This window comes from Calidris pugnax, unplaced genomic scaffold (genome assembly GCF_001431845.1).
Source record: "Calidris pugnax isolate Ruff unplaced genomic scaffold, ASM143184v1 scaffold11, whole genome shotgun sequence".
Classification (NCBI taxonomy): Eukaryota; Metazoa; Chordata; class Aves; order Charadriiformes; family Scolopacidae; genus Calidris; species Calidris pugnax.
The window spans coordinates 13507316-13522590 of NW_015090803.1; the positions used below are offsets into that span (position 1 = coordinate 13507316).

Sequence of the window (15275 nt, forward strand, 5' to 3'; positions counted from 1 at the left end):
TACTGGTACCTTCCCTCGATTTCTGGATTTCTCCCCGAATTTGCAGTAGCGAGGCAGGAACCAGCCTGCTCAGGGCCCAGGGCAGCGGTTCTGCATGACTTCGCAGGACAGTTTTTATCTCCATTATATAAAAATTCATCTCCATTATATATAAATTTTATCTCCATTATATATAAATTTTATCTCCATTATATAAAATTCTCGTGGTATCACCGCAATCAAGATTTAACCTGAGTCAGCCTGGTACGGTGAAGATCTAAATCCCACCCTCTTGGGAGTACCTCTTTGATTGCTTCTCCCATGTTTTTGTCAGCTCCTGTAGTGAGTCTTCTTTTTCTTCTTCCACTCCCTTTAAGATTATCACGAGTGATCTAATATCCTGCATTAATACTGTAATATTCTTTCTCTTTTCACTTGTTTCCTTGGTTGCTTTTTTCCACTTGTTTTTGTTGACCTCCCTGACTCCACGCATTGCATCTGCTCTCCAGTTGTCAGAATGCTTTTTTTCCAAGAGGCAGTTGGGTAGTTAACGCAGCTGGATCCTCTCTAGAAACCGGGGTGTTTCACCTCTTCAGATGTTTTGGGTTTTTTTGTTTTTGTTTTGGGTTGTTATTTTTTTTTTTCTTTGCTAAAAATAAAACGCAGAAAGGAACTAAGAAAGAACAATGTTCCAAAATCAACAACTGTTCACATGACCCAGATGCATTTTACTGTTACCACTGTCTCAAGGAAAACGATGAAGACAAATTCTTTTAGGATAATGAAAAGTGCAAGTCAATACTCATTTCTTAGCACTATTCTGCTATGATCTCTATGCAGCTGTGCTTTCCACAGCATGATTATATATATTTTCATATTTTTTCCTTGCTCATGTCACTGGATAACATTAGAAGTCTATAGCACACAGAGTCTTAAGAGATTCATAATGTAAACATGTCTGTAACAGATAATTCAAAAATTATTGGTTTTCTCTTCTTGGTTCAATAACAAAACATTGGAATTTGTTCAAGATTCAAGGTTTTTCCATACTTGTGTTAAAGACTACAGAAAAGCAGAAAGAAAATTTTAACATTTTATTTTTAAATACAAATCAAAATCTAGATCCTGCATTAAGAATCTTGACTTTTTACGGCTCGCTGGAAATTTTGCAGCAGCAACACAGAACAGTAGTAACATTCTTATATGAGCCGCTGATTCTAAAAATAACATTAGCATTTAAAAATGCAGTTGCGGTGTGCGCCAATGAATACAATATGCAAACAGAGCAGATAAAGTATCGAGATGCATTTCATGTTCCATCAAAGACTTCGGAGGAGCCTCTCAGCCACACGTTGATTTATAGCAGCTGGGGGACGTGATGAAGGGGGCTTTAATTTTTTATGTTTAATGCTTTTCCGAAATGGGCAAAGATTTACCAGAACAGTAGTCTAGATGCAAGTTTTTTTCTTAGACACCTGTGTTAAAACTAAAGTGTGCCCTTATGCCCATGAAGAGCCCAGGGAAAGAGCGAGATACCGTGATGACCCCATCACTTGGCCCCTGTGGATGTGTTGAAGTCCCAGAAGCTCAGTCTGCTAAGAATATAAACAAGTTCTGGAATCAGTGCAGACGAGCTTCTTGCTGGAGGACTATCCCATCTCCCTGAAATAACAAGTCGGTGGGGTCCCTCCTCCCCTCACCCTCGTCTCAATCCAAGATTGTCCTCCCCGGCTGTGGAGTCGGTGCAATAAAACAGCACGTCAGGCTGGGGAAGCCAGTGAAACCCTGGCCCTAATGAAGTGTCTGCAAAACTGCAGCCAACTTGAGCCAGGCTGAGATTTCACCCACTGCATGGAAAGGCCTTCCCCTTGCTCAGGAACCCTGCTGCCACCAAGGCTGAGGCCAGTCCCAGTCCCCAGGCTCCCCAAAGCACCATGCCATTATCACCGCGTTAAGAACAAAAACTGACAGTGTCAATTACTTCTGGGAAAAGATAATAAGGGGTTTTTTAAAGCCTTAGAGCCGTTTGATCATTGCCCATTTTTAGATCCTGGTCTGAGGCGTGTTTGTTTATATTCTCTTTGCCCACTGAAGGCTGCCTTTTGGTAGAAAGTTGAGTTCCCTTGAAGCTATCACGTTACCATTAGTATTCAGACATGTAAACCAAAAGAAAAGTCTAAATGAAATCATATTTGAGAGACGTTTCCAAGCTTTCTAAGAGAAGTATAAATAATCAAATGATTTTGCAATCTATAGTCGGGCTGATCTTGTTTTACAGCTGCTCAACCTGAAAGCAGGTTTAAGCAAATTAGCGCTGGAAACAGAACAAAATATTATGATAGCACTGCAAACTCCTGCATCCATGTTCTGACCAGCTACTATGGCCCCATGATTGGTGTTTATTATCGCATTTGTCAGCGTTTCCATTATAAACACTCGAGTGTGGAGGGTTTATAACTCAGCTATAAAAATTCCCTCCAGGATGAAACTTGATAAGTGAAGCCCCAGTCCAACAACACTTCTTTTTTTTTTTTCTTTTACAAACTTAAAAATAAATTAGGTTTTGAAGTCATGGGGGTACTAAGCAAAAGTGATGGAAAAGAGTTTTTGATTTATTTTTCTTCTCTGTCATATCAGTGGTGCTTTTCAAAGAGATTTTCAATGTAGCCCTTTTGGTCCTTTCAATGAACTTGGACCTTTTGGGGTTTCTTTTAATAAAAAATAGCTGAAATTCTGAGGCTTAAAATGTGACTGCTGTGCTTGCTGAGTCCCTGTTTTCACAAGAATTTGTTGTTTTTACTGGGCTTGAACACTACCAATCTGCAACAATGACAGCCATGCTTTTCCTGTTACTTACACACTAGAACAGTTACAAGGCTGGATATATGTGCTGATTATAATCTTTTTGTAGCACAGTAAAAATTGTTGTCTTTCCTAGGAAGTTGCTAGATATGATCAGTTCAGACTATTTCTCTTCAACTTTACTCCAAAAAACATACTTGGTTTAGGTATTTAAATGAATATTCATCACAGCAACATACCTAGAATAAAAGAATGTAATGAATAAAAATATTCAACTGTAATGGCCTCAAAAATGTAACAGTTTAAGAACTGCAGCTCAGATATTGTTTAAAAATTTGCCTGTATTTAATCCAGATTTGACTTTTTCCCTTCTCTGTCCCAGTCTCAGGGGTGACCTTTGGTCTGTTCGGCACTAAATTTTAAGTCCTTACAATTTTTCACAGCCACCACTCCACTGTTCACCAGCCACAGACCAGTTGAGTGGTCCTTACACACCTGAAATTCCTATTCCTTCAAAGAAATCAAAGGAGGGGAGTAATCCTGTAATCTTTACTTTTGAGTTCTGTCATGTCAATTTTCACATGAATATACACTTGTAAGGATGGAATGTATTTAACTTTGCGTGCGTTACATTGCCTTAGTGTGGCTTATACTGCTCTCAAAGGCTTCAGTGCTTTAACTGTGACTCAGATCATCTCCTCCTGCATGGAGGGGGGTTGAATGGTTCCCACATCATTATTGTGATGCAGAAGGGCAGGTTTCACTGTTGTCATATGAAGCTTTATTTCAACCCAAAGAAATCGGGCACCCTGAGATGCTAAGGCTGTTTGTGCTTTTGTCTTACCTCTGCCATAATTTCAAAAAGAGAGATAAAGAGCCTTCTGTTGGTTTAACTCTCTCTTTAGCTCTGAAAGCAGAAGAAAGAAAATAGTTGTCCATGTTACTTCCATCTCCATCTTGTCTTGCTCCAAGCCTTATAGGGGTTCAAGGGAAGGTAGAGCATTTTATTATTTTCTACACAGCAAAGAGGATATCTGTGCATGGAGAGTCTTCACCATAAATAAATGAACAGAGAGAAGGAGAAGTTAATTCAGATGTTGATTTTAAATATTTTTTTTGGTCATTGTACTTAGAGACGTGGTTTAGTAACGTTTTTTATCAGAGTTAGGTTGATGATTGGACTTGATCTTAAAGGTCCCTTCCAACCTAGACAATTCTATGATTCTATACAGTTTTTTACTTTGTTAATGAATTCTGACTTCTGAAACTTACAGTTATTAGAGGAAAGAATGGTGACTATGGCACAAAGGATGCAGGATACCACAGCAAATAGCATCACTGCCTGAACATTTCAGGTTCATGTGGAATAGATGATGTCTCTGATCTGGATAAAAGGTAGGTTAACAAAGACTTTCAAAACAACCAATGATTTAAGATCATCTGCTTATTTGTGTAACCAAGTTGAGATATCATATAAAGATCCTGATTTTTTGGAGGTCACTGCTGAAATTAAGCATGTTAAAAAGTTGTGTCCTGAAGACGTAGCCATTATTTTGGTCTTTGATGGTAAAATGCAAGTGTGCAACTCCACTAGTCTTTCTCTCTTGAGATGCGAGTAGTGATGATGGTGGGCTTACTGCTCACAGCCAGTATTGCTGGAAAACAACATTGCATTTTACAGTGTCCTGGGATTCCTACTCAAGCTCTTAGGTGCTTGGCAGGGCTGCTGCTCTGTGGAAATCTGGGTGCAAAAGAGGCACTAGGTCTGTCTCCCAGAGCCCTCTAGCAAGAAGGGGTCATACTATCTCCACGGGGTGTTTCTGGGTAAAATGCCAGGTGCAAAAAGCACCCACCCTAATAAATATGATGAGAGATTCAAAATATAAACAGAAGTTTCAAAACGGAGAATCTTTTGCAAATGTAAGGGAAGACCCAACAAAGCCTTGACACCCCACTCCAACCCGAGAGGTGGAAGCCCTAAAATTCACCTTTTAGCCCTCCACTGCTCTCCTCCCCTCTCTCCTGGTGAACAGAGGGCCCTCACAATGCAAAGAACACCTCCTTTAAAACACATTTGTTTGAAAAATGAACGCAAAACCCGGTAGAGCTAGATCCAGCCACAGCACATCAGATTTCATGTTGCAACAGTGTGCTACAATTTCTATTAAAGCTGGCGCCAGTGATCACATTCTGCCATTCAGTCCACTCTGTGTGGTTGTATATTTTCTTAATGAGGATCTGAAATCAGCCCCCTTCACTGAACTGACAGTCTGCCAGAATTATGCCATCTTTCCAAATGCAGAGATCATACGATCCATCTGTTGTCTGCAGCTATGCAGGGGAAACATTTTCCAAAGAGAAATGTGGGTTGGCCCCAAAAGTATGTAATTATCCAAATGCTGAAGTGTTTCAGATGTTTCAAGGTGCTCTTGGACCTGATGTTGGCCATCTAAGCTCCTATGAAGTCTTTTAGAATAATGTACATAACTAAGCCATTGAGTTGGCAGGAAATTTTCGGAGTACAGGAATAATTTAAAAATTATTCTTAAATAACTTTGAGCTGAATCAGAGATTTAGGACTCAGCAATATCATATGGGACATTTGGGAGTGTTTACACTTGTAAGTAGTTCACATTTTTGTTGTTAATATTATCGCATGTAAACCAAAAAGTAAAGAGCATTGTGTATATGCAGAAAGATATTTTAATCTATTTTTAATCAGATTTTAATGATATGCCAGAACACTACAGTAACTCTGCAGCATGTTGACTCTCATAATTCTGCAAACTTCCAGACGCAAGAGAAGTTCTAGGATAATTAACAATAGTCATGGAGGGAAAAAAAAGAACAAGAGCAAGAAAAAAAAGAAAAAAAGGAAAAGGAAAAGGAAAAGGAAAAGGAAAAGGAAAAGGAAAAGGAAAAGGAAAAGGAAAAGGAAAAGAAAAAGAAAAAGAAAAAGAAAAAGAAAAAGAAAAAGAAAAAGAAAAAGAAAAAGAAAAAGAAAAAGAAAAAGAAAAAGAAAAAGAAAAAGAAAAAAGAAAAAGAGTGATTGAAAGACTGTGAAATGAAGGGCTATCTCAGATCTTTCCCTGCCTTACTTGAAAGTCTTGCTTTAAGACGCGTGGAATTCATTTCATATTACAGCTGAGCCAGTTTAAATTTTCTTTGCAGATATCTTGAATGTTGCCAACTATGATTAAACTGATCGCTTAGGTCCTCATCGAGTGCCACCTCCTTGACATACAGAACCCAAATTTTAATCATGAGCAAATGGAGCTTTCACTGAAGTTCTGATAACTATGCTTGAACTACTAAACCAAGTCTCAGTAAGAGGGAGCTCAAGTCCTATTACTGAAAGCATCTTTACCAGCCCCAAGGTATTAAATTTGGAGACGTGCACATGTCCGTTACTTTATTCTGTCAACCACAAGTGGGTTGACAACAGCATAAGTCAATTCTCACAGTAATATGTTCCACACATCAAGGAACTGAACGATTACAGTGTCCCCTCACAACTACCATACCTATAGACTGAACCACGTTATACTGAGGAAGTTCTGTGATGTTAATAGCATGGGGTTTGCCCTTGGAGAGAAATGAGTTCTACCAAAGCTACGATGAGAACATATGGTACTTGTCATATTTAAAATATACAAGCGTATTTCCTGAAAAAAGCAGGGATTTCTCATATTCTCTCTGAGACCAGTAAACGCATGAATCTTCAGTGTCCCATTGGCCAAATCCTTTAAAGGATCAAGTGCATAAGCCAATTCTTTGCCTGGGGAGGATTTTGGAGTATAAGGTCTGTGTTTTTTGCCTCCAGGCTGAAAAGACATACTAGGTAGCTGAGAATGGCACAGAAAGTGAAAAGTTCTAATGACACCTCCTTCAACCTTACTTCCCCTCCCAAAACAGTTCTGGTGAAGCTATGGGTCATTAACATTATTTATTGGGAGGGTTTCTGAATCATTTCCATACCACAGAAATACCCAATATCACCCCAAAGATGCCGCGTGACCTCAGAGATGAAAAGAGAAGGCTCTATCCCCGAAGTCTTTTGCTGAAAACACCCAATGACACATTTTCAAATGACGGGAAGTCTAAGTAGAAAGTGTTAATGTCTGCCTTGCAGTGGAATGGGGGAAACACTGGTGGCACCGTGGACGTGTCCTAGTCAGTGAAAATCTAGGGAAAACACCAGCTACGTTTGCTGTCATTTCTTTCCACTCTATGTATAGTGCTGCTACTACCTATATGGTGCTGCTCTCCTGCATCTGTATCGCAAACAGGGTGATGTTATCTGCATCCTTGGTGATGCCACAGCCGTTACTGGGGAGCTGCCAATCCATTCCCTTCAGTTTTGGTGCCTTTGCAGTAGCACCTATTCCAGCCTGGATTTCAGATACCATTTTTCAAACGCTCTTGAACAAAGGTTAACAGCAACTTTTTGTCATGCAGTATTTTAGTAACCTTTATGACTTAAGGAGCAGTGGAAATCCTTGGGGTATTTTTCCTCAATGAACAGTTTGGGAGGGTATGTTTGAAGAAACACAATGGCTCCCATATAACCACCAGGAATGAAAAAGCATCTTCTGTCTCTTTATAGGAGAGTAGCTTGCTTCTGCTCTTCACTAGGTCTGTGAGAATATGAGGCTCTGTTCCTTGTAGTGATAGCTGAGTGACCCTATTGCCTTTTTCCCTCCTGTCTATGCTCCTCTGAGTTGGCCCCTTACCCTTGATGTGAGCAATTATGAAGTACCTCCTATTATACATCTGATTTAGCACTAAGAGCTTAATTTCCCAACAGTCTGGCTAATCTTTAAACATGGCCATTTTTCTTCTTTTTTTGGATGAAATTTACTACCCACAGTGAATTCTGTGCGGAAATGGCAAGACTTAGACAGTTAACCTGCCAGCTACACTAACAAATCAGACAGTTTGACATCTAGAGCAGACTATTAGTTCCCGCAATGAACTGACAAACGTGAAACCGCAGATGGAAGGATTTGGTGTTGTAAAATCTTACCTGCCAAATTGGAGGCTACGTTGTCCTCTCAGAAGAGACAGCCCATTCTGGGATGCGTCTTCGAGAAGGAGAATGTGGCAGCTGTTTCGCTTTGTACAGCAACGTGACACAGTGTTATAGGAAAGAAAATAGAGAAAATTATCTCAGTTGATTGAAAGTAAGCCAAATGACAGTGTGCCATACCGCAGCCACTCAATTACATACGTTGAATGTAGATAAAGTTGTAGTTACCCATAATGGAATCTGGCCAGAAGACAACATCGTGAGTCTTTCCAAGACACTAAAGGATTTCCACTGACCAAAAGTTTAACTTGTTGGCTGATAATGGCTAGCTTGAAGGCCGTTTGGGGATAACCGAAATAGATTATAAATATCATTGCAGATAGCACATGGCTGTAAGCCATTGCAATATAATTGATCAAACTTCTATCTCTCTGAAAGGAATGACGACCATTTCACTGTCAAATAATCCTCATTCAGCAAAAATTCCTGAAGACATACGTCATTCAAATTACCCAAACCTCTGCTACAACGACTACAAGGAAACAGTGCAGTAAACTCTGTGAGGCTGCAGTTTGATTTTATATTGCCTTCTTTTTTATTAAAAGGTATGCTCTTAAATACTATGTATTGTTGTAGAGAAAGGGATTATCAACTGAAGCTGTAAACTTTCCTGTTTTGTAATAAAGACCTCACTATATTCACTGCACATCCTCTGCCTTTAAATTAATTACAACATCTGCCTTTAAATTAATTACAACATCTGCTGTCACCAAGAGCTGCATTAGCCCATTTGCAAATTGTTTATCAGCAAAGAAAAACATTAAATCAGGCATTAGAAAATTTCATAAACAGCTTGAATATTAATTGAGATGGAAACCTGAACCTATTCTAGTCAAGAGACTATTTTGGAATGAAGCTTCTGCTCTGACTTTGAAAACCTGAGCCATATCTTACCACTCAGGGTAATGCATATGTGTACCACTGAATTCAAATAATCTTTGTACTTACTAGGTCAACATACTTTAAGAAGAACTTTTCTACTGTGCAACACAATATGGATGTTTTGAAGACTGAAAAAAAAAAAATAACTACAAGCTTCATGCATAGGATTATTTTTTAATCATGGAAAATTCCACAAATTCAGCTAAACATTAAGGAAAAATGACACAGACCCTTTACTCCAAAGGCAGTCTCTCTTAAATATCTCTTTTTATTCAACAATATTCTTAGTCTGGACCTGTTTCCATTTTTATTTTATTTAAAGTTTAATTGACCCATTTTAGGGCTTGATCCAAAGCCCACTGAAACACTCCCTTGGACATCAAAGGATTTTGGACCGAGTCCTTAATGAATGCAAGCACAAATGTTCTAAAAGAAGAAACGAATATTTTTCTGCTTCTGACATGAACTATTTTTAGTGCTGCAAGGTCAGATAGTAGATTTTGGCATGAGAATATGTTTGATATAGATACTTTTCAAGGCAGAAGCAGAAGTAGTGTGGTATTTTACAATACAGCATGGATACAGATACAGATCCTTGTCTGGAAGTCAGAGTACATAGATAGACAGGAACATGAACAGTAAATCTGTGTTAATTTACTTTAGCATACAAATAAACTAGTGCCTCTTTTGGAAAACTGCCCTAGGAGTTCAGTAACCAAGATTTCTGCTCTAGATCCACTTCATTGTGTGACCTATTGTATGACCTTTGCTCAGAAGTTAAAACAAGAGTAGGACCTATGGACAGAGCAATGACTAGAGAGCAAGGTCCCCTGACTGATCATTGTCCTGTTTTGTAGAGGCAGAGGAATGAGATTGGGCAGATCTTTAGGCATCATAGCTGATAGCCCATGGCACAAAATAATTATAAGCTCCTTATTTAGAAAGAAATAGGCAAACATTCATTCCACCTTGGCTGCCTTTTCTGAAAAGAAGTACAACCTGGCAGAGATGGAAATAAACCCCTACCCCCTCAAAAGGTCTTCCAGCCCTAAGTAACTGTCCTTAGAAGTAAGGTGACCGTGGAAAGAATGAGATGGGTGCTCATTTCTGTGAACTTTTCCCCTCCAGGTTCCCCTCCTCTGCAATGCCACATTCAGCCCCTGTGTGGTCTTGGGGCAGGAGGAGGAGGAGGAGGTGGATGTGTTCCAACTTGCAGACCTGGCATTCAATCAGGCTACCAATCAAAAAACCATTTCCATTTGCCTAGGAGAGCATATGTGTATGTTAGGACAATCTTCCAGGGACTTTCCCTCACACCAGGCTTTGCTGCCTGCCTCAGAGGTAAAGGAGAACTTATTACCCTGCCTAATTAATTCCTTTGGGGCTCTTCTCAGTCATAGTTGCTTCTGACATGATCTTTCTTTTCATCTTCTTCTCTGAGATCCCAAGATCAGCTGTAAGTCTAAAGGAGCCCACACTGAATAGGAGGTACAGAGTGGTTCTTCCCCAAGGTGCAGACATGGCTAATGGGGCAAAAGTCCATTTCCATGATGAATTTCAGACTCTAGGTGTCTGAGTCAAATTGCATGAGCCGCACAGAAAGTTTGAGTCCACCCCTAGGAAGAAGGTTTTGTGGAATCCTTTATCCATCATTGATGCCTAAGGCCCACCTTCCCCCACCTTGGAAGAAAAAGCAGAGTTTGTGGCAAAAAAGGCCTGAAGTTTTATGAAGTTTCTGTGGGCCAAGTGTACTGAAAGATTGAATATATAGATTTGAGTAACGTGTGGGAGTAGGAAGAATACAAAATGATATATTTACATAGTTCAGGAAAGCTGGAAGAGATGGAAAAGCAAAAAAAAAAAAAAAATCAAAGGAGTTGAAATAGCAAATAAGCTCCATTATTAATATAAATAACTATTATCCCCTGGAGTGTAGATAAGCTTGTTTTACTAAGCAGTCTTTTCAGATTTAGACATGAAACCACACAAACAAGACCCAGAGCCATAATTAGGGGCAGAGCTCCACCACAGCATTAGATATGTTGATCTGGACTGGGCTTCTCTGAGGTGGAAAAGGGAATGTCACTCAGGCTTCTACCAAGGTACTAATCATAGAATTGTCTAGGTTGGAAGGGACCTTTAAGATCATCTAGTCCTACCATCAACGTAAAAACAAAAAAACACGTCTCTAAACCATGTCACTAAGCAGTATGCCAACCTCTCTTTTGAATACCTCCAGGGATGGTGCCTCAACCAATTCCCTGGGCAGCCCAGTCCAGCAACCCTTTCAGTGTAAAAATTTTTCCTAATATCCAGTCTGAACCTCCCCTGGTGCAACTTGAGGCCATTTCCTCTTGTCCTATCACCTGTGACTTGGGAGAAGAGACCGACCCCTGCCTCTCTACAACCTCCTTTCAGGTAGTTGTAGAGAGCGATAACGTCTGCTTAAAAAACCCCATCCTCTGCCACAAATAATTTCTGGAGCCAAGTAAAACATATATAAATAAAAGATTTCATATTAAAACACCGTGTGGCAAATCATTCAAGAGAAGGCTGAGGGGAGATCTGATCAATGCTTATAAATACTTAAAGGGTGAGTGTCAAGAGGATGGGGCCAGTCTTTTTTCAGTGGTGCCCAGGGACAGGACAAGAGGAAATGGGCACAAACTTGAATATAAGAAGTTCCACCTAAACATGAGGAGGAACTTCTTTACTTTGAGGGTGGCAGAGCCCTGGAAGAGGCTGCCCAGGGAGGTGGTGAAGTCTCCTTCTCTGGAGACATTCAAAACCTGCCTGGATGTGTTCCTGTGCAACCTGCTCTGGGTGGACCTGCTTTAGCAGGGGGGTTGGACTAGATGATCTCCAGAGGTGCCTTCCAACCCCATGTGATTCTGGGATCATTTCAGATCTGAATTTATTGGGACACCCGTATCCCGTGAGGGCTCGGCCGTTTGCTAACGGGACAGTAGCTGTTCCTTTGCCCTCGCACGGCGGCGAAAATCGGGGAGAAGGGAGGGTGCGGAGCAGAGCCGAGCCCTGTGCGCAGGGCGGCGCAGCGCTCCCGCGGCCGGGCGGGCAGGGGCGGGGGCCGGCCCCGCACCGGAGGGGCTGGGAAGGCGAGGAGGGAAGATTTAAAAAAGGAAAGGAAAGGAAAGGAAAGGAAAGGAAAGGAAAGGAAAGGAAAGGAAAGGAAAGGAAAGGAAAGGAAAGGAAAGGAAAGGAAAGGAAAGGAAAGGAAAGGAAAGGAAAGGAAAGGAAAGGAAAGGAAAGGAAAGGAAAGGAAAGGAAAGGAAAGGAAAGGAAAGGAAAGGAAAGGAAAGGAAAGGAAAGGAAAGGAAAGGAAAGGAAAGGAAAGGAAAGGAAAGGAAAGGAAAGGAAAGGAAAGGAAAGGAAAGGAAAGGAAAGGAAAGGAAAGGAAAGGAAAGGAAAGGAAAGGAAAGGAAAGGAAAGGAAAGGAAAGGAAAGGAAAGGAAAGGAAAGGAAAGGAAAGGAAAGGAAAGGAAAGGAAAGGAAAGGAAAGGAAAGGAAAGGAAAGGAAAGGAAAGGAAAGGAAAGGAAAGGAAAGGAAAGGAAAGGAAAGGAAAGGAAAGGAAAGGAAAGGAAAGGAAAGGAAAGGAAAGGAAAGGAAAGGAAAGGAAAGGAAAGGAAAGGAAAGGAAAGGAAAGGAAAGGAAAGGAAAGGAAAGGAAAGGAAAGGAAAGGAAAGGAAAGGAAAGGAAAGGAAAGGAAAGGAAAGGAAAGGAAAGGAAAGGAAAGGAAAGGAAAGGAAAGGAAAGGAAAGGAAAGGAAAGGAAAGGAAAGGAAAGGAAAGGAAAGGAAAGGAAAGGAAAGGAAAGGAAAGGAAAGGAAAGGAAAGGAAAGGAAAGGAAAGGAAAGGAAAGGAAAGGAAAGGAAAGGAAAGGAAAGGAAAGGAAAGGAAAGGAAAGGAAAGGAAAGGAAAGGAAAGGAAAGGAAAGGAAAGGAAAGGAAAGGAAAGGAAAGGAAAGGAAAGGAAAGGAAAGGAAAGGAAAGAGCCAGCTGAAGGAGCCAGGAATGCTCACCAAAACCATGCCTGTGCATAGCAGAGAACAGGACATGGCATCCTTCATCCCGTGCTCCAGAGTGGTCTGCAGGTCTACCTTAGTGGCTTTTGAAGGTTCAAACCAGCTGGTTGAACAGCGTAGCACTACACAGTAGTAACGGTTCTAGTGTGGAATGCAAAGCCTCTACTTCCATCCCTACCAGAACTATATATTTCATAATAAATCAGAGTTGAATTGATTTTCTTTAAGCTCTGCACAGTCTCTGCTCCCCTGCCCTCCCAACACACATATGTACACACACTGCAAAAGATCAACTCTACATGTACACACACGCACACACACAAACACACCACAAATGTAAACACACCAGCATGTCTTTCTCTCTCACACAGACCCCCAGACATGACTCTGACACATCCACCCTCCTCCAGACACAGGTCCACACACACCCCAGCACAAGGCAGGGTTGCTGCCCACCAGCAGGCCTGGGGAACCCAAGTGGGCTCCCATAGCCAGCCCAACGTCTGGTCTCCTGGGCCAGACTGCTCCCACCACAGCTTGCCTGGCCCCCACACTCCTGTGGTAGGTCTTGGCAGCATGTTTAGTTTTCTTTGCTCCTGAGCACAAAGATAAAGTAAAAACCCAAATGAAAATGATGGGGGCGTCTGTGTAGTCATGGCTCATCCAGCAGTGTGCAGGTCCCAGGTAGCACCACACATGTTCTGGTTGCTTTTGCTGCAGTTTCCATGAAGACTAACTGACCCTACACCCAACCATCTACCATGGTCAGCCCCTCTCATCTCTCCTTGAGGTGACCCCCTTCCTCCATTTCTCTATGTTTTCTGGTTTTCCAAGCCATGTAACACCCCCGCTCCACCTGTCCTTTCTTCCCACACACACCCTCCTCTGCACACCCTCCTGCCCCATGGCAAAGCAGGTCATCTCCTGCATCCCACTCAAAGTCCAGCTGACCCAGACAAGCCTTGCCTCCTGCTGTAGCACCAAATCCTCAGCCTCCTTCCTTTCAGGCAGTGGATTCCTTCCATTGATGTTGCTGATGTGGGGCTCCACCGTGCAGGCACGGCCCCAGCCTCCTGTTCCCAGCAAGGTAACAGTGACCCCATAACAGAGCTGGTTTTGCACTTTGATCCTTTTTTCTGTAAGAAACAGGGAGGAGAGGGGATGGAAGGAAGGAAGGAAGGAAGGAAGGAAGGAAGGAAGGAAGGAAGGAAGGAAGGAAGGAAGGAAGACAAGCCCCCAGAGCTGCCTAGAGATGCTCACCACCACTGTTTTCAGCCTTTGCTCTGTAATGACACTGCTCAACACTCCGGAGGAGCACCGGGGCTCCAGGCACAGCCAAAATTACCGGTGAGAGGGAGGTGGAAGGAGAGCCAGCTCTTCTTACCTTGGGGGCAGCAGCTGCTGCCAATACAAGGGAACCCCCGAAGCTTCGTGGTGTCAAGGCGAGAGGAGAGCACTGTTGGGTGGCAGCAGGCACAACAGGGACCATCGGAAAGCGGGGAAGCTGTGCTCGGTCTGTGTGCCGCCGTGCCTTCCCTCGCAGGGTAACTCAGTGCCTGTTTCCTCCCCTGCTCCTCTTTCCGGCTGTTTCCCAAAAGAGCGGGGTTTGGGGCAGATGAGACTGCTGTTTGCTCTCATCGCGGGATGAGAGACCGAAGGAGGGAAGCTCACCCGAGGGGCAGCGGAGGAGCAGCACGGGGGGAGCGGGACCATCACCGGAGCCGGGCCCGCTGCCCCTCGGGGGTGGATGCTCGGGGGTCCCGGCCCCTCGCAGCGCCCGGGGTGGGCGGCCTGAGCCCGGAGGTCAGAGACCCCCCCGGGCAGAGGGGAGAGACGGCTCTTTTTTTCCCCCCCTGGAGCAGATGACAGCGCTCTTCCAGAATCCTCGCCTTTTTCTTTTTTCCTCCCTGCGATTTATCCATCCTCTGCTCTTTCCTTCGCCCTCTCCGCCCTCCCGCCCCCCCGGCGCTGCCCGCTCTGCCCCACGGCCGGAGCTGCCCCGTCGAGGCGGTGGCTGTGGGGCCGGCCATGCGGTCCCCTGGCAGGGAGAGGCAAAAGTGCATCGCCCCATTTATGAATGAATGGCAATTTCCAAGTTTTTTTTTCCACGTTCGAATCTGAGCTGTTGTTAAAAAGACACACCCCCTGCTCCGCGCTGCCAGCGAGCGGGGAAAGGAGGCACAAAGGCGGGGGATGGGGGGGGAAACAGCTTCGGCTGGAAACATAAAAGAGAATTTTAAATAAATAAGCTCGGTTCCCAGGAAGCGGCTTCAGGGAGGGCGAACTGAAGTGAGGGGTCCGCAGGCAGAGAGTGTGGGCAGAGAGAGGTTTGCACCCCCTCCCGCCTCCCTTTTTGCCAGGTTGGGGACGCGGATCCTCCCGGCTCTCCCTTAAGGAGAAGGACTCCAGGATTTGGTGCGTATGGACGAAGCCAGGGCTTAGTTTCCCCTCTGCTTCCACCTCTGAAGATGGCTTTCTCCC

General features: G+C 43.1%; 1 protein-coding gene across 1 annotated transcript in view; it reads right to left on the reverse strand.

Moving 5' to 3' along the window:
* Positions 1–14634, reverse strand: part of LOC106885481 — a 15465-nt gene extending 831 nt beyond the window's left edge. Inside the window, exons 1-2 of the mRNA XM_014937693.1 lie at positions 14179–14634; positions 7808–7896 (exon numbers count right to left, since the gene is read on the reverse strand). Of these exons, the coding sequence (XP_014793179.1) occupies positions 7808–7896; positions 14179–14283 (194 nt within the window). The 5' untranslated portion in view covers positions 14284–14634. The remainder of the gene's footprint in view (positions 1–7807; positions 7897–14178) is intronic.
* Between the last annotated feature and the right edge of the window lie 641 nt (positions 14635–15275).